This window comes from Lynx canadensis, chromosome C2 (genome assembly GCF_007474595.2).
Source record: "Lynx canadensis isolate LIC74 chromosome C2, mLynCan4.pri.v2, whole genome shotgun sequence".
Lineage (NCBI taxonomy): Eukaryota > Metazoa > Chordata > Mammalia > Carnivora > Felidae > Lynx > Lynx canadensis.
Window position 1 is genome coordinate 110510225 of NC_044311.2, and position 25829 is coordinate 110536053.

Genomic DNA, 25829 nt, shown 5'->3' on the forward strand with positions numbered 1-25829 from the left:
TTGAATGTATGGTTGACAACTTGATGCTGATAACTAAGAATGAAAGTACCCTTTTTTCTTTGCTTATCTTCATTTGCTTTTTTTCCACATCTGATAAAATTTTTTATTACCTTTTTTTTCTTCCCCATTCTTTTCTTTCGCCTCCTCTTCCTCCCCATCTTGCTTCCCCATCCTCCTTTCTCACTCTCTCCTCATCTTCCTCTGTCCCCTCTCTTTCACTTAATAAGCACATTGATATTGCAGCCTGAGGAAGGAAACTAGTAGTGAGAAAAATCATTTTTTTAAGATGAATTCATATTTGGGTTACCTGGGTGGCTCAATTAACTGAGAGTCTGATTCTTGATTTTGGCTCAGGTCATGATTCCAGGGTCATGGGTTTGAGCCCCACATTGGGCTCTGTGCTGAGCACGGAACCTGCTTAAGATTCTCTCTCTCCCTCTACCCCTCTTCTTTACGTGCTCTCTCTCTCTCCCTCTCCCTCTCAAAGAAAATGACTTAATATCTAAATATCTAGGGAGGGTTTGGGGGAGATTTCCTTCTTTTATTTCTTCCTTCCAAGTTTTTGGGAAGTGTTACCTACACAAAGCCCTATCTCATCTTCATGCTCTCAGAAATTTTGCCTTTTTTTACTTTTCTATGTTACTTAGGTTATAAACAGTTGTGGATTTCTTATGTTTTTGTGGTTTCTTTTATTTTTGTTCTGAAGGATCCCTTTTGCTCATCTCTACCTCTTTTATATGGTAGGAATCCCCAAAAAACAAAAAAAGTAAACTTATTTTACTTATTGTCAGTTATAATTTGTGAACAAAATGTGGAGGAAGAAGTTTGAAATTATAGATAATGATGAAAAGAAATCTAATTTAAAGATATTTCATAAGTAGTACTTATTCTAAATAAACATGACTAGAGCACCTATGGCTGAGGATAGTTTTTTTTTCAATATATGAAATTTATTGTCAAATTGGTTTCCATACAACACCCAGTGCTCATCCCAAAAGGTGCCCTCCTCAATACCCATCACCCACCCTCCCCTCCCTCCCACCCCCCATCAACCCTCAGTTTGTTCTCAGTTTTTAACAGTCTCTTACGCTTTGGCTCTCTCCCACTCTAACTTCTTTTTTTTTTCCTTCCCCTCCCCCATGGGTTTCTGTTAAGTTTCTCAGGATCCACATAAGAGTGAAAACATATACTATCTGTCTTTCTCTGTATGGCTTATTTCACTTAGCATCACACTCTCTAGTTCCATCCATGTTGCTACAAAGGGTCATATTTCATTCTTTCTCATTGCCATGTAGTACTCCATTGTGTATATAAACCACAATTTCTTTATCCATTCACCAGTTGATGGACATTTAGGCTCTTTCCATAATTTGGCTATTGTTGAGAGTGCTGCTATAAACATTGGGGTACAAGTGCCCCTATGCATCAGCACTCCTGTATCCCTTGGGTAAATTCCTAGCAGTGCTATTGCTGGGTCATAGGGTAGGTCTATTTTTAATTTTCTGAGGAACCTCCACACTGTTTTCCAGAGTGGCTGCACCAATTTGCATTCCCACCAACAGTGCAAGAGGGTTCCTGTTTCTCCACATCCTCTCCAGCATCTATAGTCTCCTGATTTGTTCATTTTGGCCACTCTGACTGGCGTGAGGTGATATCTGAGTGTGGTTTTGATTTGTATTTCCCTGATGAGGAGCGACGTTGAGCATCTTTTCATGTGCCTGTTGCCATCCAGATGTCGTCTTTAGAGAAATGTCTATTCATGTTTTCTGCCCATTTCTTCACTGGGTTATTTGTTTTTCGGGTGTGGAGTTTGGTGAGCTCTTTATAGATTTTGGGTACTAGCCCTTTGTCCGACATGTCATTTGCAAATATCTTTTCCCATTCCGTTGGTTGCCTTTTAGTTTTGTTGGTTGTTTCCTTTGCTGTGCAGAAGCTTTTTATCTTCATGAGGTCTCAGTAATTCATTTTTGCTTTTAATTCCCTTGCCTTTGGGGATGTGTCGAGTAAGAGATTGCTACGGCTGAGGTCAGAGAGGTCTTTTCCTGCTTTCTCCTCTAGGGTTTTGATGGTTTCCTGTCTCACATTCAGGTCCTTTATCCATTTTGAGTTTATTTTTGTGAATGGTGTGAGAAAGTGGTCTAGTTTCAACCTTCTGCATGTTGCTGTCCAGTTCTCCCGGCACCATTTGTAAAAGAGACTGTCTTTTTTCCATTGGATATTCTTTCCTGCTTTGTCAAAGATGAGTTGGCCATACGTTTGTGGGTCTAGTTCTGGGGTTTCTATTCTGTTCCATTGGTCTATGTGTCTGTTTTTGTGCCAATACCATGCTGTCTTGATGATGACAGCTTTGTAGTAGAGGCTAAAGTCTGGGATTGTGATGCCTCCTGCTTTGGTCCTCTTCAAAATTACTTTGGCTATTCGGGGCCTTTTGTGGTTCCATATGAATTTTAGGATTGCTTGTTCTAGTTTCAAGAAGAATGCTGGTGCAATTTTGATTGGGATTGCATTGAATGTGTAGATATCTTTGGGTAGTATTGACATTTTGACAATATTTATTCTCCCAATCCATGAACAGGGAATGTCTTTCCATTTCTTTATATCTTCTTCAATTTCCTTCATAAGCTTTCTATAGTTTTCAGCATACAGATCTTTTACATCTTTGGTTAGATTTAGTCCTAGGTATTTTATGCTTCTTGGTGCAATTGTGAATGGGATCAGTTTCTTTATTTGTCTTTCTGTTGCTTCATTGTTAGTGTATAAGAATGCAACTGATTTCTGGACATTGATTTTGTATCCTGCAACTTTGCTGAATTCATGTATCAGTTCTAGCAGACGTTTGGTGGAGTCTATCGGATTTTCCATGTATAGTATCATGTCATCTGCAAAAAGTGAAAGCTTGACTTCATCTTTGCCAATTTTGATGCCTTTGATTTCCTTTTGTTGTCTGATTGCTGATGCTAGCACTTCCAACACTATGTTAAACAACAGCGGTGAGAGTGGACATCCCTGTCGTGTTCCTGATCTTAGGGAAAAAGCTCTCAGTTTTTCCCCATTGAGGATGATGTTAGTTGTGGGCTTTTCATAAACTGCTTTTATGATGTTTAAGTATGTTCCTTCTATCCCGACTTTCTCAAGGGTTTTTATTAAGAAAGGGTGCTGAATTTTGTCAAAGGCCTTTTCTGCATCGATTGACAGGATCATATGGTTCTTATCTTTTCTTTTATTAATGTGATATATCACGTTGATTGATTTGCGAATGTTGAACCAGCCCTGCATCCCAGGAATGAATCCCACTTGATCATGGTGAATAATTCTTTTTATATGCTGTTGAATTCGTTTTGCTAGTATTTCATTGAGAATTTTTGCATCCATGTTCATCAGGGATATTGGCCTGTAGTTCTCTTTTTTTACTGGGTCTCTGGTTTGGGAACCAAAGTAATACTGGCTTCATAGAATGAGTCTGGAAGTTTTCCTTCTCTTTCTATTTCTTGGAATAGCTTGAGAAGGATAGGTATTATCTCTGCTTTAAACGTCTGGTAGAACTCCCCTGGGAAGCCATCTGGTCCCGGACTCTTATTTGTTGGGAGATTTTTGATAACCGATTCAATTTCTTCACGGTTATGGGTCTGTTCAATTATCTCTGAGGGATCAACCAATCTCTGAGGGATTGGTTGTAATAATTCCATTTTCATTCATGATTTTATCTATTTGGGTTATCTCCCTTTTCTTTTTGAGAAGGCTGGCTAGAGGTTTGTCAATTTTGTTTATTTTTTCAAAAAACCAACTCTTGTTTCGTTGATCTGCTCTACAGTTTTTCAGATTCTATATTGTTTATTTCTGCTCTGATCTTTATTATTTCTCTTCTTCTGCTGGGTTTAGGCTGCCTTTGCTGTTCTGCTTCTATTTCCTTTAGGTGTGCTGTTAGATTTTGTATTTGGGATATTTCTTGTTTCTTGAGATTGGCCTGGATTGCAATGTATTTTCCTCTCAGGACTGCCTTCGCTGCATCCCAAAGTGTTTGGATTGTTGTATTTTCATTTTCGTTTGTTTCCATATATTTTTAAATTTCTTCTCTAATTGCCTGGTTGACCCATTCATTCTTTACTAGGGTGTTCTTTAACCTCCATGCTTTTGGAGGTTTTCCAGACTTTTTCTGTGGTTGATTTCAAGCTTCATAGTATTGTAGTCTGAAAGTATGCATGGTATAATTTCAATTCTTGTATACTTATGAAGGGCTGTTTTGTGACCCAGTATGTGATCTATCTTGGAGAATGTTCCATGTGTACTCGAGAAGAAAGTATATTTGTTGCTTTGGGATGCAGAGTTCTAAATATATCTGTCAAGTCCATCTGATCCAATGTATCATTCAGGGCCCTTGTTTCTTTATTGACCGTGTGTCTAGATGATCTATCCATTTCTGTGAGTGGAGTGTTAAAGTCCCCTGCAATTACCACATTCTTATCTATAAGATTGCTTATGTTTGTGAGTAATTGTTTTATATATTTGGGGGCTCCCGTATTTGGCGCATAGACATTTATCACTGTTAACTCTTCCTGATGGATAGACCCTGTAATTATTATATAATGCCCTTCTTCATCTCTTGTTACAACCTTTAATTTAAAGTCTAGCTTGTCTGATATAAGTATGGCTACTCCAGCTTTCTTTTGGCTTCCAGTAGCATGATAAATAGTTCTCCATCCCCTCACTCTCAATCTAAAGGTGTCCTCAGGTCTAAAATGAGTCTCTTGTAGACAGCAAATAGATGGGTCTTGTTTTTTTTATCCATTCTGATACCCTATGTCTTTTGGTTGGCACATTTAATCCATTTAAATTCAGTGTTATTATAGAAAGATACGGGTTTAGAGTCATTGTGATGTCTGCAGGTTTCATGCTTGTAGTGATGTCTCTGGTACTTTGTCTCACAGGATCCCCCTTAGGATCTCTTGTAGGGCTGGTTTAGTGGTGACAAATTCCTTCAGTTTTTGTTTGTTTGGGAAGACCTTTATCTCTCCTTCTATTCTAAATGACAGACTTGCTGGATAAAGGATTCTCGGCTGCATATTTTTTCTGTTCAACACGTTGAAGATCTCGTGCCAATTCTTTCTGGCCTGCCAAGTTTCAAAAGAGAGATCAGTCACGAGTCTTATAGGTCTCCCTTTATATGTGAGGGCACGTTTATCCCTTGCTGCTTTCAGAATTTTCTCTTTATCCTTGTATTTTGCCAGTTTCACTATGATATGTCGTGCAGAAGATCGATTCAAGTTACGTCTGAAGGGAGTTCTCTGTGCCTCTTGGATTTCAATGCCTTTTTCCTTCCCCAGTTCAGGGAAGTTCTCAGCTATTATTTCTTCAAGTACCCCTTCAGCACCTTTCCCTCTCTTCCTCCTCTGGGATACCAATTATGCGTATATCATTTCTTTTTAGTGTATCACTTAGTTCTCTAATTTTCCCCTCATACTCCTGGATTTTTTTATCTCTCTTTTTCTCAGCTTTCTCTTTTTCCATAATTTTATCTTCTAGTTCACCTATTCTCTCCTCTGCCTCTTCAATCCGAGCCGTGGTCATTTCCATTTTATTTTGCATCTCGTTTAAAACGTTTTTCAGCTCCTCCTGGTTGTCCCTTAGCCCCTTGATCTCTGTAGCAATAGATTCTCTGCTGTCCTCTATACTGTTTTCAAGCCCAGCGATTAATTTTATGACTATTATTCTAAATTCACTTTCTGTTATATTATTTAAATCCTTTTTGATCAGTTCATTAGCTGTTGTTATTTCCTGGAGATTCTTCTGAGGGGAATTCTTCCATTTGGTCATTTTGGATAGTCCCTGGAGTGGTGCGGACCTGCAGGGCACTTCCCCTGTGCTGTGGTGTATAACTGGAGTTGGTGGGCGGGGCTGCAGTCAGACCTGATGTCTGCTCCCAGCCCACCGCTGGGGCCACAGTCAGACTGGTGTGTGTCTTCTCTTCCCCTCTCCTAGGGGCGGGATTCACTGTGGGGTGGCGTGGCCCATCTGGGCTACTTGCACACTGCCAGGCTTGTGGTGCTGGGGATCTGGCCTGTTAGCTGGGGTGGGTAGGCAAGGTGCACGGGGGCAGGAGGGGCAGGCTTAGCTCGTTTTTCCTTAGGTGATCCACTTCAGGAGGGGCCCTGTGGCAGCAGGAGGGAGTCAGACCCATGGCCGGAGGGGTGGCTCCGCAGGAGCACAGGGTTGGGTGTTTGCGTGCAGCAAGCAAGTTCCCTGGCAAGAACTGGTTCCCTTTGGGATTTTGGCTGGGGGATGGGCGAGGGAGATGGTGCTGGCGAGCGCCTTTGTTCCCCACCAAACTGAGCTCTGTCGTCCAGGGCTTAGCAACTCTCCCTCCCTTTGTCCTCCAGCCTTCCCGCTTTCCAAGCAGAGCTGTTAACTTATGACCTCCCAGATGCTAAGTCCCACTTGCTGTCGGAACACACTCCTTCGGGCCCCTCCGCTTTTGCAAGCCAGACTCGGGGGCTCTGCTTGGCCTGCGGACTGTCCCTCCGCCCCGGCTCCCTCCCGCCAGTCCTTGCAGCACGCACCGCCTCTCCGCCCTTCCTACCCTCTTCCGTGGGCCTCTCATCTGCGCTTGGCTCCCGAGACTCTGTTCTGCTAGTCTTCTGGCAGTTTTTTTCTCGAGGATAGTTTTTGTAAAATTTCTCAATCTTTTTCTACTTGTTTGGTTTCATTTTTTGTTATGTTTTTAATATTTATTATTTACCTTATTATCTTTATATTAACTGTTTAAAAATGTTTATTTTAAAAAAATTTTAATGTTTGTTTATTTTTGAAAGAGAGAGAGACAGAGACAGAGTCAGAGCACCAGTGGGGGAGGGGCAGAGAGAGAGGGAAACAAAATCCAAAGCAGTCTCTGGGCTCTGAGCTGTCAGCACAGAGCCTGGATTCAGGGCTCAAACCCACAAACCCGGAGATCATGACCTGAACTGACGTCAGAGGCTTTAACTGACTGAGCCACCCAGATGCCCCAAAATGTTTGTTTATTTTTGAGACAGAGAAGTTAAAGAGGGAGGAAAGCAAGCTATAAGAGACTCTTAAAAACTGAGAATAAACTGAGGGTTGATGGGGGGTGGGAAGGAGGGGAAAGTGGGTGATGGGCATTGAGGGATGAGCACTGGGTATTGTATGGAAACCAATTTGACAATAAATTTCATATTAAAAAAATGAAATAGAGCATGGGCAGGGGCAGAGAGAGAGGGGAGGATAGAGGATCTGAAGTGGAGAGCCCGATGCAGGGCTCGAACCCACAAATCTGAGATCATGACCTAAACTGAAGGCAGACGCTTAACAGACTGAACCACCCAGGTGCCCACTGTATTTAACTTTTTATTTATTTTTAATCCACACAGATTATAACATAACACTAGCCCTCCCACATCCTCTTTACCAGCTTCAACCACTAATAGTAGATGGTCAATCACATTACATCCATAATGTGCCCTCATTTTTTTGTGTTTTTGCTTAATAGAAGCAATTAGTGTCTTACTTAATAGAAGATAGGTGGATTCTCATGATGAAACACATTGTTTTTGTAGCAAAATATGTAAATATTTATAATAAGCATAAAAAAGACTAATTCAGTTCAGGTCGTGCTGCAAAATGAAAAAAGGCTTCAGCTTTTTAGAACTTTAAAAATTTCAGAATTGAGGATACAAGATTATAGGCCTGTTTTTTTTCCCTTGCTTTGCTTTTTCTTACTTTAATGGGAATATCAATATTATGTCACCATTACTAGTGTGTGTGGAATTTTAATCAAATTCTTTCTAGAACATGGTTTTATTAGATAGGAGTTTCATAGTTGATGGGGGTATATGCAGAGTCTGATATCATTATATGAAATGTCTTAACATACTTACACAATGAAAACAATCTATTTAATTGTTTTCTTACGTTCTAAGGATCATTAGCTTGAACCTAAACTGTGCTGCCCTGGGATTCATATTTTTCTAAGCTTGCGCCAAGGATCTTATGGTGAGCTCACCAGGGATTTGCTGATATGAGGCAACAAAGAACCTCCTGGGAAAGAACTCATCTTAAGGATGAGAGTAGCATGCACAAGCCCAATAGCCCCGCGTTACCGAAAGGGTCCACTTTCACAAAGGCATGATGTGTGTCACTAGGAGCCCCCTCATAAAACCCTCATAAGTCTGTGCCTGGGCTTTGTAGAAGAGGAAGTCAGCTGTTTTCTTACTGTTACATTGGGTTGTGTTTCTAACGTTAGGCATTAGGAGCATAAGACAGCACACGACAATTTGAGAGAGGTGTTATAGGGGTGAAATTAGTCCTCTTGATCTTCACATTCTCCCCATGCATGTACCATGACCCACGTGGCTCTTTGATTTCCAAGCCCTCCACGATGGGGTCCAAGTCCTCCACAGAAACTTTGTGCCTAAAACCCACAACACGAGCCTGGTCGTAGAATTTCCAACACCTTTTCTCTCTGACACCTTTGCTCCTTTGCCTACTGAGACAATTCCCTGCAGCACCCTATAATCAAAACCCTAAAATTCTCAAGTGTTTTGTTTTTGTTTTTATTTTTTTGCCTTTCTCAAACTGTAATAGGAATCCCCTTGGCCAGAGGGACACTGTGTTTATTTTACTTATTTCAACTCCCTTATCCCTTCCCACCCAGGGAAAGTTATATCTTACTTACCCTCTCCCTGTGCTGGGCAGAACATGAGTCCTTACAGGCCATCTTTTAAAATTATTTCTATTATTAGTCATTAAAAACTATGTGGAGATATGTTCACAAAGCTCCTTTTTTTTTTTCAGTTCAAAATTAAAACCCTAGAGTAGTTTTCTCAAGGTCTTGTGTTATTTGGTGATGAGCTACATGAGTAACTTACAGTCTAAACTCATGTTATATTCCAACTCTTGCATTAAAAATTCTGTCTAGATTTAAGTAAAGATTGTGAGGAAAAAAATAAAGCAAAAATTCTGATCCTATGGCTCTGAAATACTAAGTGTCGTGCTGATTATTTCTGTGTTCTGTTTTATGTCCCTTTCCTGTGTAACGTTTTAAAATTCATCTTTGTTCTAGAATGAGACTAATAAGAACCGTGATCCTTGTATTTCTTTAAGCTAAAAACAATCTAACATTGAAGAAATTAACATGAAAAAAACTGAAATATATTAAATTCACAGGAATCCTACCACTAGCAATGAAAATTTTGAAGCATAACATTTACAAATCATCATTACACACTTCAGAGTGTAACGAGAATTTTTTATAACATCAGTTCCTCTCTTCACTCTAGTTGCTACACTTTGAAAGGCCCACACTAACCTACAGAGAATTTCAATATGCGTCTGCTATTTTTGGCCTGAAGTACGGCAAAATTCTGCTCATCAGTCTTCACATTGGAAGCTCGTAAACGAGCTATAGTATAATCTGTTTCGCAGGTGTATTTTTTTAACTTGGCAGGCAAGGCTTTACTGATTTATGATTATATAAATACCCACTCAAGATGTGAACAAAATCATCAAAACGATGTAATCTACTTACATAGTTTGAAAGAAAAATTTTTTCCAGTCTTAGCTAAAGCATTACCAAGAGAGTTGGTGGTAAGGAGGCAGTGTGGTATGTCAAGGGGGGCAGAGGACGGAAGGGAAAGATGGAGGAATTCCAGGATGAAAGCATACTTTAAAATCTTAGGAAGCAAAAGTATTCCAGCTGAGTTTCTCATGAATTTGCCTGCTTACAATGGCCAATCATTTTTTAACTTTATTCAGCAAGTAGGAGTCTTCACTGTGCCAGATCCTGAATAACAGGAGCAGAAAATGACAAGGCAGTGTATTGATCCCAGAGCTTGTTCGAGTTCTTGCTCCTTGCTCACCCTGTCTTGACAGGCAGGGCACCAGAGGTCATTTTTCCCATTCCTAAAACTTTAGTGGTTGGCGCTAAGTGAGTATTCATTCCAGGGTTCATGAGCTAAGACAGTAGGATAGAGACCACATGTTCCTATTCTTCTAACGTACCTAAAAGTATATACTGTTTTTACCTTGGACATTGCCTGTCTTCTTCGGCCAAATAATGTTCCGTTATGACTTTCGAATTGAGAGATGTAGATGGATGGATGGACGGACAAAAGGGTGGATGGGTGGATGGATGGATGGAAGGTTTATGTTAACCATGTTAAGCAACCATTGGGTAAAATAAGTGCCCTTGAGAAACATGGACGAAATGAAGACTAATCCTTAACACACATTGCAAATGACCTACCTTACTTGCTGTGTGCCTTTATTTCCAGTCATGATTATCTTGTTTTAGTTTTCTTTAACAGCTATGCTGTAAATGCATAATTGCAGGTTTCAAAACATCCTTTCTACTCCATGCAAAGCGCATGAATTGTTGGTCCCTAAGATGCTAAATCTCCATTTAATGGAATGTTGGTTATTAAATATGAAGTCTTTCCTCTGTTTCAGCCCCACACAGATTGTACACTACTCCTGTGAGGCCCAGAACATCTGACAAAGCACACATCAGACACGGTAAGTTGTTTCTCTTTTTGGAGACCTAAATAATCAGCACACCTGAGAAGGTATCAAATGTATAGAAACAGCAAAATACACCAAAGGAGGGATATATATATACTTAAATGCAATAACAGATGTACAGAAATTCAGATCTTTGTGGATAAGTAGAGAGGTAATGATCACTTCCATGGAAGTGATACAATGTGACTAAGGTTTTTAAGGATGACCAGATATAAAGACTCCTGTGGAACTTTATCAGTATAGGAATGTTTTTAGAACAGTATTTGTATGTAAATCTCACACATAGTCCTTCAGTTTTCCATGGCAATTACAGAAATAACATTACAGTTAGCTATTCAGATACACTAGCTCTCAAATGTTATTTAAGAAGAGATGGTCTCTTCCAGTATAAAAGACCCTTGTTCTGGGAGAATATCTTTACTTGATTCCTTCAAGCGATAAAACACACACACATTTTATAGGCTGTATACAGTAAAAATGATAAACATTAGAAAATACATTTACTGAATTCTCCAAAAGCTCTAGGCTCTCCCTCACTGGAGCTTGTTAATGAAAAGGTAACTTAGGAAGGTTGATCTGGTTCATGTAAATTGCTCCTGTGCTAAAGCACAAGTTGGACCAAAGACACTATTATGTACCCGTTGGTTGCTGCAATTCTAAGTCTTCTTAAAGTTCTAAATGGTGAAGCTGGCTTATAAATTAATGTTCTTGGTGAACATCTCTCCAGGTATGTGGGAGAAGGAACAATAATTCTTCTTATCCTTTGGTTTATGGAGATTTCATGCTTTTTTTGCAGTAATATTCCAATACCTAAAGGTAATTAGGCACAGACATCTTTTATAAACAAGTGTATCTCCATGTGCCCTCTATATCATGATAGCTGTTGAGAGCTGAATGTGTGGCTGGTTATATTAAAGGTTTCTACAAAATAATGAAACAGTAACAATAGCTAACATTGACTGAGGGCTTGTCATATGTCTGATGTGGGGTACAGTTGAGGAAGCCAAGGCATGAGAAGAGCTAGGAAGTAGATTTTAAGGTAAACAACCTGGTTCCAGAGCTTGCTCTCTCAATCACAATACACTTATACACAATACACTAATACACAATACACTACACACAATGCACAATACACTAATAGTCAAAGCTTTTCCTTGAAGTGTCTTCCAAACAGACAGGTGATCTCTAAAAGTGTTGGTAATACTCTGGCTCTCTATGGAGCAGGAGAGAAATGAAAATGGTTTCATCATGCTCTGTGTTCAACAATGGACTTATGCCAGGTTAAGAGGGGACATTTGTACCTAGAGACCCCTGTAGAAGAACCACCAACTTCTGTATTTTAAATTAAGGCCTTGCCGCATAAAGACACTTCAGGTTTGGTTTTTCATTGGGTGTAGTAGTCTCAATCTTTTTTCAGTTCTGTTTTGGAATGTATCTAGTGCTTATAAATGAAGTGAGGGATTTCCCATTTAGACATATAAATTCCCTTGCCAGTTATTTCTTCAATCCCAGTGATCACCTCAGAGTACAAACTCAAGTCTCTAGTCCCAAATTCAAATCTATTATTTTTAAACCGGAATTGTGGTTTCCATATTCTGAACAATATGTGTGGTAAGCCACAATTTTTCCATTGCTTAGTTAAATGACTTCCAATTCTCCAGGAACTTTTGCTTTCCTTAACTACAAAGTTTTAAAAAGAAAATACCTGACCTTTTTATTCCCATTTTATTGTAGTTCTGAATAAGACAACTACAAGACCTAGTAGACTCAAACCCAGTGGGACGCCCAAAGGAAATGGAATGGGAGCTGGTAATGATCACAAATTTATTTCCTTTTGATCCTCTCTAAACTACAAATGTTTCATTCAAAATTTATACTTTTGTTGAATTCACACTTCAAATTTCTTCTTTTACCAATCTTGGAAGTTCTTAATGTAACTGGAATTGGAAATTGTACATCTTTCCAAAATCAAATTTTCCAATGTCTCTGAAAACATGGAAAAAGAATTTTTCTTTCCTAAACTCAGCTCACTAAATCAGCTACCATATATAGTCTTGATCCTTGAAAAGATCCTGATGAAATAGTATCATATGTATCACTGAATGAAAATATCAAAATAGCTGTTTTCCCTAATTTCAAAAACACTATCCATGCACAGGCTTGGCCTTTCAGACTATAATCACTTGGCTTTTAAGTTTGTAATTTCACAAGTACCATTACAATTTTTTTTTTTTTGCATTTGTTGGTAATCTGGAACATGACCTTCTAACAAGAGGAGCTAAGACTCAGAGTAAAGTTTCCAAATCATTCAGTTTAATTCAGGAATTAAGTGACATTGCCTTAATCCAGCCAGATTTGTGGGGAGTTGAAATTATACAGATAACTAAGAAAATGATGTGATAAAAGTTCAAACACCCAACTCACTAAATAGATAAATAGTAGTTATTAGATGCCCTCATATGGGATTGCATCATTTCCTTGCAATATTGCAATATTTTTAATAGTACAAATCATATACTTATGCAAAAGAGCATGGAAATTAGAATTGATTTAGTGCATATATATTTAATCCATGATGATTCCCTAATGAGAGAGAGATATAAATAATACCTAATGATATTTGGTCTAAAAATCATTTAGATTTGTTGTACAGTGTTTTTTGTTTTTTGTTTTGGGGTGGATTTTGTTTTGTTTTGTTTTGTTTTTGTCCTAGGTTATTACAGTGTGTGAAGTTCTAGGAATCCACACTTTCCTTCAAATTAATTAATGAGGCAATTACTATAAACCCCTGACTAATGAAAAGCAAGAAAGCATTCCATTATCTATTTGTGCTCAGCTGTTCCTTTTATTATTCCCAACTGTGGGTTTAGGCAATGCATAGTTTCTCAGACTGATATAAACAGTCTGGCTCTTAACAGAGCCACCTTGTTAATAGTCAAAGCAATTCCCTGGAGTTTGTCTAAGCAAAAATAGAAACATTTCTGTCAACAAAGCAAGTGAAAAAACAGTACCTATGATCAAACATGAAAGTCATTAACCTTCAGTGTAATCAAGCATTGATTCTCACTAGGAGAATGCTAATTGTCTTTCAGAAAGAAAACAGCATTATTACAAGTTTATCTGCAATACAAACATTTTTTTCTAGACCCCCTTGTAACACAAATTGACATCCCTTCCCCTTTTGTGTAAATGAAATCAACTCTGTAGTATTACTCATCTAGCTAAACTGTGGAAGGATGATCTCTAAGCAGAGCTTCTGCATTTTAATTAGTTAGTTGCTAGTAGAAATGGGCTGGTGAGCACAGGTAGACAAAGGTGAGTTCAGTTTCTGCTTCCCTTGTTCTACGTCCACCCCCAACTAAAATGCATCGCACATGTTCTATGCTCTATTACCTATTGAGATTCCCCTTCAGGGGAGGACCTACTGCCCATCTGCAAGGAATGAGGTCAGCAGACAGCATCCCCTTTCCATTCCTTCAGGATCAGCCTCTGCTAAGAGAGCCTTGATTAGAGGTCTGGGAGTGATACATCCCCAAATCTACTACATTATCACATAACCAAATGATGCTTGCCTCAGGAATGCAAGGTTGGCTCAACATTCAAAGAAATTTAATTCACCACATTAACAGAGAAAAGGAGAAAAATCATACAATCACCTCAGTAAATACAAAAAAAAGCTACCATTAGATAAAATTCAAAATCCATTCATGATGAAAATTTTCAGAAAATAAGGAATAGAAATTTTTCTCACTCTGATAAGGAGCATCTGTGAAAAACCTACAACTGACATATTTAACAGTGGTCTGAATGTTTTTCTCCTAACATCAAGAACACAAGGATTCCTACTTTTACACTTATGCTGAAAACAGTAGTGGAGTATTCAGCCAGTGCAATGAGGCAAAAAGGAAAGTAAAATGGTAAAAAGATGAAAATCACAGGGGCTCCTGGGTGGCACAGTCGGTTAAGCGTCCGAATTCAGCCAGGTCACGATCTCGCGGTCCGTGAGTTCGAGGTCTGCATCAGGCTCTGGGCTGATGGCTCAGAGCCTGGAGCCTGTTTCCGATTCTGTGTCTCCCTCTCTCTCTGCCCCTCCCCCGTTCATGCTCTGTTTCTCTCTGTCCCAAAAATAAATAAACGTTGGGAAAAAAAATTAAAAAAAAAAGATGAAAATCACAGATAACGTGTAGGATATTATAAAAGGAAAATTTAATAGCTTTCAGACTATTTGCTTAGGGAATAAGGTTTTTAAAAACTGGTGAGAAAAAGAATTTTTTGAAATCTATTCATTCCAGGTTATTGACTTAAATGTGTCCCCCTCACTTTGACTCTGCATAGGTTCATTCTGGCTTGTTTACCAGAAATGCAGGTATTTACATTAAGTTTATTTTCTTCTCTGACCCCAATCCCATGATCTCATCTACATTCACTTCTAGCTTCTGTTGAGTCTTAATGAGACTTAATTTCTACACCAACTGATTCTTAATCAACTTTGACATCTTGTCCAGAATATTTCTTTATTATTCATCCACGTTACATACATTTTCCTGTAGTTTTTCTGTCTAAAGTTTTCAGCCCAGATATTTTACATTAAAAAGAAACATCATCTGGTAAAGGAAGTGTGTAGGATTTATAGGATACACTCTTCATGGTCTTAGACCACTTAAGACTGTGCCCTTGGAAGACTAAGAAAGAAACATTCTGAGGCCTCAAAACTATGGACCTTTGATTATTTAGGCCTCTACAAAACATCTTACAATGATTCCATAAACTCCAGGAAAGCCCAAGTTTCTTATTTCATAACATCATTGCAGATATTTACCCAGCTTTATATGAATTTCTGAGCTATATTTGTAAATATTTCTCCACCTCAAGTCTCAAAGTAGGCTACAAAGGTTGAGGTTGTTGGTAGGTTATTTATCCCAGGACTCTGCTTTTACAAGCTTTCCAGAGATGTGTTTCAGCTTCACTGATACATTCTAAAAAGTATAGCCAATTTCAGCTCTAGACTGCAGAGATGTAATAAGCATGCACTAGGCTAGATCATAAAGACTATAGTCCCACAAGCCAAATCTGGCTCACTGCCATGTTGAAACAGCATGCTTGGGGCGCCTGGGTGGCGCAGTCGGTTAAGCGTCCGACTTCAGCCAGGTCACGATCTCGCGGTCCGTGAGTTCGAGCCCCGCGTCAGGCTCTGGGCAGATGGCTCGGAGCCTGGAGCCTGCTTCCGATTCTGTGTCTCCCTCTCTCTCTGCCCCTCGCCCGTTCATGCTCTGTCTCTCTCTGTCCCAAAAATAAATAAACGTTAAAAAAAAAAAATTAAAAAAAAAAAAAAAAAAAAAAAAAAAGAAACAGCATGCTTTCCTAACAGAATGGTAGAGTTGAACAATTGTGTCAGAGACCGTATGGCCCACAAATCTGAAAATGGTTATTGCATGTCCAGCACAGAGTAGGCTAACTTCTTTTATCAAGGGTCAATCTTCAACTTTCTCCTTGTAGCAAGAAGTCACTGAGCTGTACAGATACACTTTTATCCAACCAACATTTATTGAAGGCCCATTATGTTTCAGGCAAAATGTAATCTGGAAACTACCTTGACACATGTGGTTTAGCAGATATGTTAAATACTTGAACCTGAGACTCCTTTCTCTGCCTCCTAATGAGGAATCCACACTTGACTGCCCCCACACTGAGTGTGCTTGACAACCAGAAACCAGACTCCTCTGAGATGAGGAATGTGTTTTTCTGGGCTGTGGCTAAATCTTCCAGTCTGCTGGCTCATCACTCCTGGCTTTTTAGCAAGGTGCTAAGATTTGGAGACAAGGGCACAGAGACCAATCATGCATAAATACCACCCCTTTTTGGTAACCAGGAATAGTGCCTAAAACATTTGGAAATGGATTTTCAGTTTACTGTGTTTGTTTGCAACGTTTTTGTTACCATGGTTAAAAATACGCAAACCATTACTTCATTTTTGACAATAAATTGCTAAGGGGTGAACTATGTAAATCCAGAGATTTTTGGAGAACTCCCATATGGCGATTCGGGGCTCATGCTGGAGCTCCACTTGGTGCTTCCAGAGCCAATGCTGCCCTTTAGAAACTATGTTGATTAATCCTGCCTGAGGGAAAAAGAATTCAGGTCACAGCCTGGGCCAGACTGGCTGATTAAGTGCCAATTCCTGAGAATTCTTTCTCCATAGTGTCTCTCTTCCTGGCTTCCTCCTTTGTCTTCCCATTGCCTCTCTGCTACCTCTGGCCTCCACTTGCTCTCTGATTCAGAGTAAAAGAAGTTCACTGGTGTCTGGGCTCTGGTGCTCACATTGCTGCTTGGCTGACATGCAAACCACAACAAGGTGCGGGCACGGCCAGAACCGGAGTTCATCCTTCTCTCCCCCATTCAGTGCCCTTTCCCTGAGCTTCATGGCTGCCTTTGGCAGGGCTCTTACTGGTGTTTTTATACCCTGCCAACTTTTATCTATTTGTGAAGGCTGAAGAAAGTCCAAATTAGCTGCTTAATGGTTTGGGCACTTACATTTAAGGATCATAACAGTAAGATGCTGTTTCTACCTACACAGAAAGGAACACAAAATGACTGGTTTCTGCTGATTTCTCCCTTAATTACAAAAGAAGCCAGGAAAATTATAACTTTAGTCTTACTCATAAAGTTTTCTTGCAGAATTTTGGATTCTCTCCTAGATCTCCAATTCACTAGCCACTGTGGCTTAGAGGATTTGTCCACTGTCAGGTTGAGCTATGTCTGAGCCCCACACACTAGTGGCATAATTGGATGACACATGCTTGCCAGCCAGGGCCATTTAGACCTCACACAATGGCAATGCCTCAAACCATCCAGTAGGCAGTGTATAAGACTCTGAAGCTAGAGTCACTTAGAGTCTTTATGAGGAATAACAGAAGCAAGGCAATGATGAGAGGAAGACAGTACACTGTGCTATGCCACTTAGTGTTGAAGAGCTAGGCCTTGGAGCTTGGGCACATGTTGGTCTGAGTCCCAACACTTCCTCACTATGAATTGCTTAATCTTCCTTGCCTTGGGTTTCCTCATCTGTGGAACCTGGGTGGTATCTCCCACACAGAAGTGTTGTAAGGATCAAATTGGGTAATGAATATGAAGGTACTTTGGATCAAAATATATCATTTTTGTCTTTTGGTTAGAAAGATTTGGAGAAATGCTGTGAAGAATCACTAAAGGCACACACAACCTACTAGACTTCTAGAGCCTTCTTGAGTACACAACACATTTTTTACTCTCAAAAAGTAGTGGTAAATCAATCTCACCAAGCCAGGCTATCCCAGTAACACAAATGGAAGTATTTTCCATTCCTCTATGCCATGCACAAATGAGTCCTTTCTCTGACCCCACTACCTCTGAGAGTAAGCACAGGAAGGCTAATGAGCTATTTGTTTTTGCCATGCTTGTGGGGTCAGCCAAAAAATAGTCATTGTCCCTCAAAACATTTTCTTCCTAGTACAAATAAGCAACATTTAATTCATGGCTCTATACCAACATTCTCCATGATTTTACGTATTACCTCTTAACCAAGCAGAAGACAGTATGGATTGCAATACTAGGGTTTATAAGTTAATGTTAATTATAATAATTACAACAATAATAATTATTATATGTCACTAATTACAGTGTTATTACAGTCAAATAAAAATGTTGGTTTATAATTATAATTAATAATTTATTTTTATACATTAATGTAATAATATCATCTGATTTCAGGCAAGCAAAACTTCTCTTGTATTTTAATCAATATATCAACCTGCACAGTAAATGAGGTTGAGTGTGCAATGTCACTACATAGTCCTTAAAACATGGCGAATGCTCAAAGTTTTGGTTGTCCTTGTTAATGTACAGACTAGTATATTAAATATTTTATTCTTATTTTTTAATATGTGAATTCTAGTCAGATCCTCACAGTATGAATTCTTGCCTCTCTGTATGGATAATGTCTATTTCTGTTCTTAATGATAACTGTCAGCCACATAAAGGAAGATTATTTTATAATGTAAAAGGATAATAATTTTAAAAATAAAACTTAAATTGGCTCCCCCTCTCCTTGGGGCAGATATCCAACTCCGCATGAGTATTTAGGTGAATGACTGAGTAATAATCACTACACTGTATTTGAGAGACTCAGGAGATAAAATATCACACAAAACCATTTGCAGATCAGTTTCTTCCAAATAGCAATTTGGAGATCTAGGCCTGACCAGGACTAAATTACAAGTCTCAAAGGTACATATTCAGTTTGTGGCCTAACCAGCCAGGACTTCTCCAGGAATATTTTTAAAATCAACTTTCCAAGTTTAAATCCAAACACATTGGAATTTTAAGAGGTTTGGGGTAGAGACGGGTATTGAGGCGTTGGAGGAAATCTTTTTTTTTTTTTTAAACCACAGAATGTACCCAGAAATATTGACAAAAAATAGCCAATCACCGAAGATGAAGTCTGCCTGGTAAGACCATACCACCCAGGAAGGAAGTGCAGTGTGGACATCATGGAAAATTAAGATAAATCCACGATCCACAATCAAACACTAACTCTTCAGAGAAACTATTACAGCTAATTAATATAGGGCTTTGAATATTTTCTATATGCAGACAGGAGAACCCAATTAAAATGTTTGGGCACAAAAACACCAATGCTACTGTTCTGCACAGAATGCACATTATCACTGATAACTCTACCAAGTTTCTTTGAAACACATTTAGCACATTTTTGCTGTGTACTTATTCCCTTTCATTATCTCTGCTCATAGGGGTCAAGCAAGCACCAAAGCCATCAGGTGCTGGCAAAGATGTGTCAGTGGACTCTACCCATATCACAAAAAAACCAGGTAAGGAACAAGGTCCTGACTCCCTTAGTTCGCTCTGCTCTGCTGCTTGGGCAGTAACCATAGTGGCAAATGTAGCAAAAACAGCATCCTCACAGCTCCCAAAGCACCATGTCGACACTACATGGGTACCGCTAGAGATGCATTCTAAAGCGTTATCTTTGGGACACATTAAATATGAATAAGAACCTCTAATGGGTGTACTAATTTAAGAATCACTACTTTGTATAATGTTCGGAGGGGTCACAATGGACAAACAGTAAAGATTCCTTGTGGGTTTGGGTTTTCATCATGTTCACGTTTTGTTCTTATGTAATTTACTGTATCTTTTTACCTGACAGGGTTTATGCTGGTCTCCCAGGAAGTGCTTAGTCACAGGGCATTTTCCTAGGTTGTCAATTTTACTTGAAGGTTTTTAACCAACATATATTATGCAGTGAAAGAGATGAATTTTTAGGCTATAAAATCTTGTTATAACACAAGATTTAAAGTGTGGGTTAAGGTGGACTGCTCTAGGCACCTCTAGCCTTGCCAGCCTTTGTGAAAAGTATAAAAAGATACTTCTGTGCATATTATAAAAAGGTGTCTCTTCCCTCTGCCCTTTAGGCAGACCTTCCTCTGGGCTGGCAGGCTTGCACCAGGGCTCCTAGTGGGGTGAGCAGAGTGGGTGTTAAACTTCAGCTTCCAGGGCACCTGGATGGCTGAGTCGGTTAAGCACTGGACTCTTGGTTTCAGCTCAAGTCATAATTTCACAGTTGGTGAGTTCATGCCCCACATCAGACTCTTTGCTGGCAGTGCAGAGCCTTCTTGGGATTCTGTCTCTCTCTTCCTGCCCCTCCCCCACTTGCTATCTATCTCTCTCTCAAAATAAATAAACATTAAAAAAAAGAAAACTTTGGTTCACACTCACATATCCCTAGCCCGGTGCCCTGTGCAGTGTGCAATTGTTTGTAGCGACATTGTTCTCCACAGGCATAGGCTTATTGCTTCTGTCATCAAGACTGCTTTGTTGTAATCTTTTGAAATTTCTCCACTAAAGGATACATTTTATCCTTTAACAATTTAAAGCCAAATTGATATAAGAAATTGTAGTCTGTAAATCGAAGGCACTAGGGGAACAATGAAACTGAGAAATACTGTCGAGCGTATATGAGAAACTAAAGATATTAAACTCTCTATATCTATGCAGTTTCAAAAGGCAGATAGACCTATATGTTTTTACCCATAATTAGAGGATATTTTTTCCATATGTTGATGGGTTTCATTATCCCTGGTTACATTACCGGTATTAATTTAGGAGACTGTCAGAATATATTACTCATAGGTACTTTTCTATAGCATCTGTTCTCTATCATCCAATAGCTACTTACCAAATGTACTATTTTTTAATGTTTATTTTTTTTATTTTTGAGAGAGACAGAGTGAGTCGGGGAGTGGCAGAGAGGGAGACAGAGAACCACAAGCAGACTCTGCACTGTCAGTACAGAGCCCAATGCAGGGCTCAACCTCACTAACTGTGAGATCAGCACCTGAGCCAAAACCAAGAGTTGGACACTTAACCAACTGAGCCACCCAGGTGCCCCCCAAATGTACTATTTTTTAAAACCTGACATGTTTATGGAGTGAATCCTCATGACAGCCTTATCTGTAATGTAAATTCTTAGCCCCAATCCCAGGCACTCGCCGCCCACCCTTGCCACCTAGACCTGTGCCCCCACGAAGAAAACCTTTACCACCAAATAATGTCACCGGGAAGCCAGGAAGTGCAGGTATGTCAGTCATATGCCTTCTCCCTCCGTGGTTTTAGTGTTAATAGACAACCACAAACCCTTCTTGGTGTGCTAGCTCAGGCGATGGACAAGTCCATGATGCATGTGACACATACCTGTGTCGGCCCCCAAAACTGGACACTGTAAATTACAGTTTTGAGGACTCCTATCCTGATTCTGGATGGGTGAGATCACGGAAACCATCCCTGTGCATCTCGGCCAGTTTGCTTTTCAAATGTTGTGAGACAGACGCTCACTCAGGCCTTTGAGTGAGTGAATTATTTGGGATGATGTATGTTTCCTACCAGGGATAATGGAAAATGTGATGTCCTGTCATCTGCTTATCATTGTCTCTTGGAATGAAATCCTGTACATCTCACTGAAAACTCCCCTGTTTACCAGCCTTCATGCTGACCTCCATATCATGGAACCAGGAGAGAGATTAAGCTCTAGACACCAGCAGCTCTAGCCTGTGCAACAGGGCAGGAATATAGTATAGAGCCACACATGATATGTGTGATATCAATCAATCAATCAATCAATGTGTGATATAGCCACACTATATCAAGCCACACATTGATATGTGTTGTCTCCTTCCGTGGAATGACACCTTCGAGTCACCTGGGATGCTCATACTTCATCCTTTCCTTGAAGAAGTTTTCCCCAGCTGCTCAAAGTCGCTTTAGCATTAGCATTGCTTCTGTGTTCTGGTTGTTCTTGACACTTACCTCTGTTACAGCAGAGAACAAATTGGCTTAGACTTGGGTGTTTACATACTGGTCTTCCCCTGCTAGACTAGGAGCTCTGTGATGACAGAGTCCTTGGTACCTTTTGTCTGAATTCACAGAACCAAATCCAGTGCTTGGCACACGGAGGATATTTGATAAGTAGCTGAGTAAATAAATCAGTTACATTAAGAATCAGTGAAAATTGACTCCGTTTGGGGAAAGCTTTACCTCATTTCTCTTGAGGGCTCTTCCACTGGACCTGCCAGCAAACCATCTTTCTTTCCTCTCCCACCATCTCTACTTCTTAAATATTTTGTACATGGAATCAAGATAAACGTGTTAAGGTTGGCTGTGAAAGATGAAACTGATGATGCTTTATGTGAAAGAGAATGGATGTCACTCTTTTCATAGGATGGAAGGAGGGTATGGGGGTGGAGAAGCTTCTGTGATGTACCATGTACACAGTAAATTCTTAATCATTTTTCCAAGTAGCTGAAGGAAGAAATCAGACTCTCATCCACACTTCTGGTGCCTTCCTGAGGCAAGGCCCAGGAACATGAACCCAATGAGGAGACCAGGTTTTCCTCATGATTTGTAACCTGGGGCAGCAATGACTTGAACTCCAGCAGGCTTCCAGTCAGACTGGATGAGTCACATCAGGAAAGTACTGCCTCAGTGTCCTCTATGGAAAATTCACCCCCCTTCCACCACCATTCAGTAGAGCTCCCCTATAAGGCTATGTGTCTTCAGCTATAGCTTCATGACCTTGGTTCCTGTCCTATAAAACCCTTGTGCTGTCCCATCAGTAAGTGTAACTTTGGTACAGCCAGCCCATCCTGAAGAGAACCATAAACATATTCTAAGAGTAACTCCAATTCCCCTACCGTCATTCTTGCTGTCTACCTCTAACTCAAAGGGAATGCCTCCACTGAGGAACCAAACACAAAAGGCACTTGTACAGATTTGACCTGATTAACATCAAAGAAAGTATGTCCTTAATTCAGGACATCAACTATGTGTTCTGAAGTCCTGTGAACATAAGTCCTCTCTCACATGTGCCTGTGGGCACAGTCTTAGACTACCAGGTAGCACTTGACACTCGTCCCCTGTCTGCAGATCTCCTGAAGTCTCTGAGTTTGCTTTCCTTGCCACGGTGAAAGTGCTATGTCAGTATTTCCTGCTGGCTCTGCCAACTCTGAAAAGCTCCAACTTCTCTTGGTTTTCTCTCACCTTCGCATTGTGGCCCATTCCCACTAGCACCAAAAGCATGAATCTGCAAGAGCTGGACCAGCTGCACATCTGAGTCCCTCATTCATTGTTCCATGATGAGCCATGGTCCTTGGGTCAGTCTTATAGACCTTGGCTGTCCCTTGGTTGAGAATGAGTCCTTTTCCTAGGAGGATTATAGAATCCTCTCCAGCCTCCACTCTACTCTAAACACCCAGACTTGCCTGGACTTTGGGATGGATTCTGTTTGGGATACCAATTAGTCTTTTCAGAGTAGAGGAGACGCTATTGAATATAGTATCTCAAGTGGCACTTTTCTGGCAACTAAGCCAGAATCACAGATATTACAGTAAGCATGTTTTTCCTTCTTGTCCAGCCATGACCCATGCCTGCCAGTTATTCTCCAGGTCAAGTCATTCTGTCTCCTTGACATCTTTCATGTAAAACTATGTAAGGCTATGTGTCTTCAGCTATAGCTTCATGACCTTGGTTCCTGTCATATAAAACCCTTGTTCTATCCCATCAGTAAGTATAACTTTGGTACAGCCAGCCTATCCTGAAGAGAACCATAAACATATTCTAAGAGTAACTCTAATTCCCCTAAAACACCTTCCATCTAATCTCATGGCTCCTTATGTAGTTCACCTGCTCTGTTCTTCCTTACTACAGCTGCTTTAGTCTCTTGACTTCCCTCGCAGCCATCAGCTTTGCAACCTGATCATTCATCCTTTTCTCATCTGATTTTGCTATTTTCCTAGTGAAAATATTTCAGGAGGTCCTTGTCACCTAAAAAAAAAAAAAAAAAAAAAAAAAAAAAAAAGCAATGTCCAAATCCATGTTATGGAAGGCTCTTCATGATTTGGCCTTCCCTGCCCCTCCATAGCCAGCTCTCACTGTACCCCAAAGTACTCTTGACTTTCACGTCATCAAACAGACGCACCAAGTAGTTTCATGCTTCCTTGACTTGGTTCTTCCTGCAGCCTCAGCCTAGAATATAACTGTCAAACCTACCTCCTGATTACTTCTCTTCTTTATTGGCACAACCTCTGTAAAGACATTCCTTACCCACCCTCATCTTTTCCCATAGACATTGCTACTCCCTCCACTTACTTTCCCTATAATCTTATCCAGTTTTTTCACAATATTTATGATGCTTCAATATATTTGGATCACACATCTATTTTGATCAAGGACACAGGTTTTGTTTTTTCTCCAAGCCCAGCATATAGTGTGCCAAGCCACATGGTAAGTGCTGAATAAATATTTATGGAATAAATAAATGGGGGAAGTTGGCAGTGCTCCTATAAAGCCTGACTACTTTGCCTCTACATTACAGGAATCATTTCATCAGGCCGAGTAACTTCTCCACCTCTGACTGCCACATTCAGGCCTACTGAAGCCCCCTCAGAGAAAACAGAGACAGATGAAAAGCAACCAACTGTTCCTGCCTCAGGAGAAGATCTTGGTTAGTATGTCAGTCACTTCCCACTAGATACTTAACTATGAAGTACTAAAAGATTTCAAATTAGGGGGAAAAGAGTCTCAGTTCTGGATTATCGAATTATTTCAATTTTTTTTATTAATATGTCTTTTTAATTTTTGCAGTTATACTTAAGTTTAATTCTATGAGATAGAATATGGTCCTTCACTCCACAGACATAGAATAAAGTACCCAATATTTTTGGAAAAGTCTTCCTGAAAAGATATAAATTACCCAATGCTTCTTACTAAATCAAATGTCATTATTAATCATATGTATCTTAATTAATGAGTATTGGCTACTTTAATCTTTAAATCATTATTGAGTACACTCCAGAACACCTGCAGCAGGACACAATTAAAAGCCTTTTATTGTGGATAATATGTATAATAATAATAAAGGAAATCAAAATTGCAGGCATCTGACTAGGAGGCATTATTAAATATTTATAATCTTTAATACTTTTTCATTTTATTGAGAAGCTTTTTTATATCTTTCTAAAATTATTTATTATCTTCTATTCTCAGGTAATGTAACTGACTTTAGCTCAAGTCCAACAAGAGAAACTGATCCTCTTGGGAAGCCCAGATTCAAAGGTGTGTATGATTGGCTCCAAATCTCAGTTTTGACAAGGCTGTCTTTGATGGGAGTATCACTTGGCTTTTGCTGTGTAATAACTGCAAAATCTTAGTAGCATGTTCTAATAAGGATTTATTTCTCATGTGTCTGCAAGTCACCTGAGGGTCAGCTGATCTAGCTATTCTTGACTGGATGGTTCTGCCTCCAGCATCAGATACAGCTGGGCTTCCTATGTCTTGGGCTCAGATCTGCTCCACATTTTTCATTTTGGTGCTCAGGATGAAAGACCAACAGTGACTCAGGAGAAGCCATTCTAATGACAATACGAAGTCAAGAGTGGAGAGTTCAAATACAGCATTTTAAGCTCCTCTGTGTTTTACACCTGCCAATATTCATTGGCTAAAGAAAGTCACATAGCCAAGCTCAAATCAAAGATTGGGAAAGTATACTCCTTCCATGGGTATAGAGAATATTTTTGAACAGTATCAAATCTACCACAGTAAGAAAGCTATAATATGATATAGAGCCTGGTATTTCCTTTTATAATGTTTTTCTCAAGTGTAAGATGTGATAAATTTTAACATATGTATACACTCATGAAACCATCATTGTAATCAAGATAATAAATACATGTACCACCTCCAAAAGTTTCATCATG

The 25829-nt window shown here is 39.6% G+C and overlaps 1 protein-coding gene across 1 annotated transcript in view; it reads left to right on the top strand.

Annotated features, from left to right (window-relative positions):
• Positions 1-25829, top strand: part of LOC115523333 (ABI family member 3 binding protein) — a 270902-nt gene that overhangs the window by 203753 nt on the left and 41320 nt on the right. Inside the window, exons 53-58 of the mRNA XM_030329269.1 lie at positions 10456-10521; positions 12262-12336; positions 19314-19391; positions 21053-21157; positions 24449-24577; positions 25120-25188. Of these exons, the coding sequence (XP_030185129.1) occupies positions 10456-10521; positions 12262-12336; positions 19314-19391; positions 21053-21157; positions 24449-24577; positions 25120-25188 (522 nt within the window). The remainder of the gene's footprint in view (positions 1-10455; positions 10522-12261; positions 12337-19313; positions 19392-21052; positions 21158-24448; positions 24578-25119; positions 25189-25829) is intronic.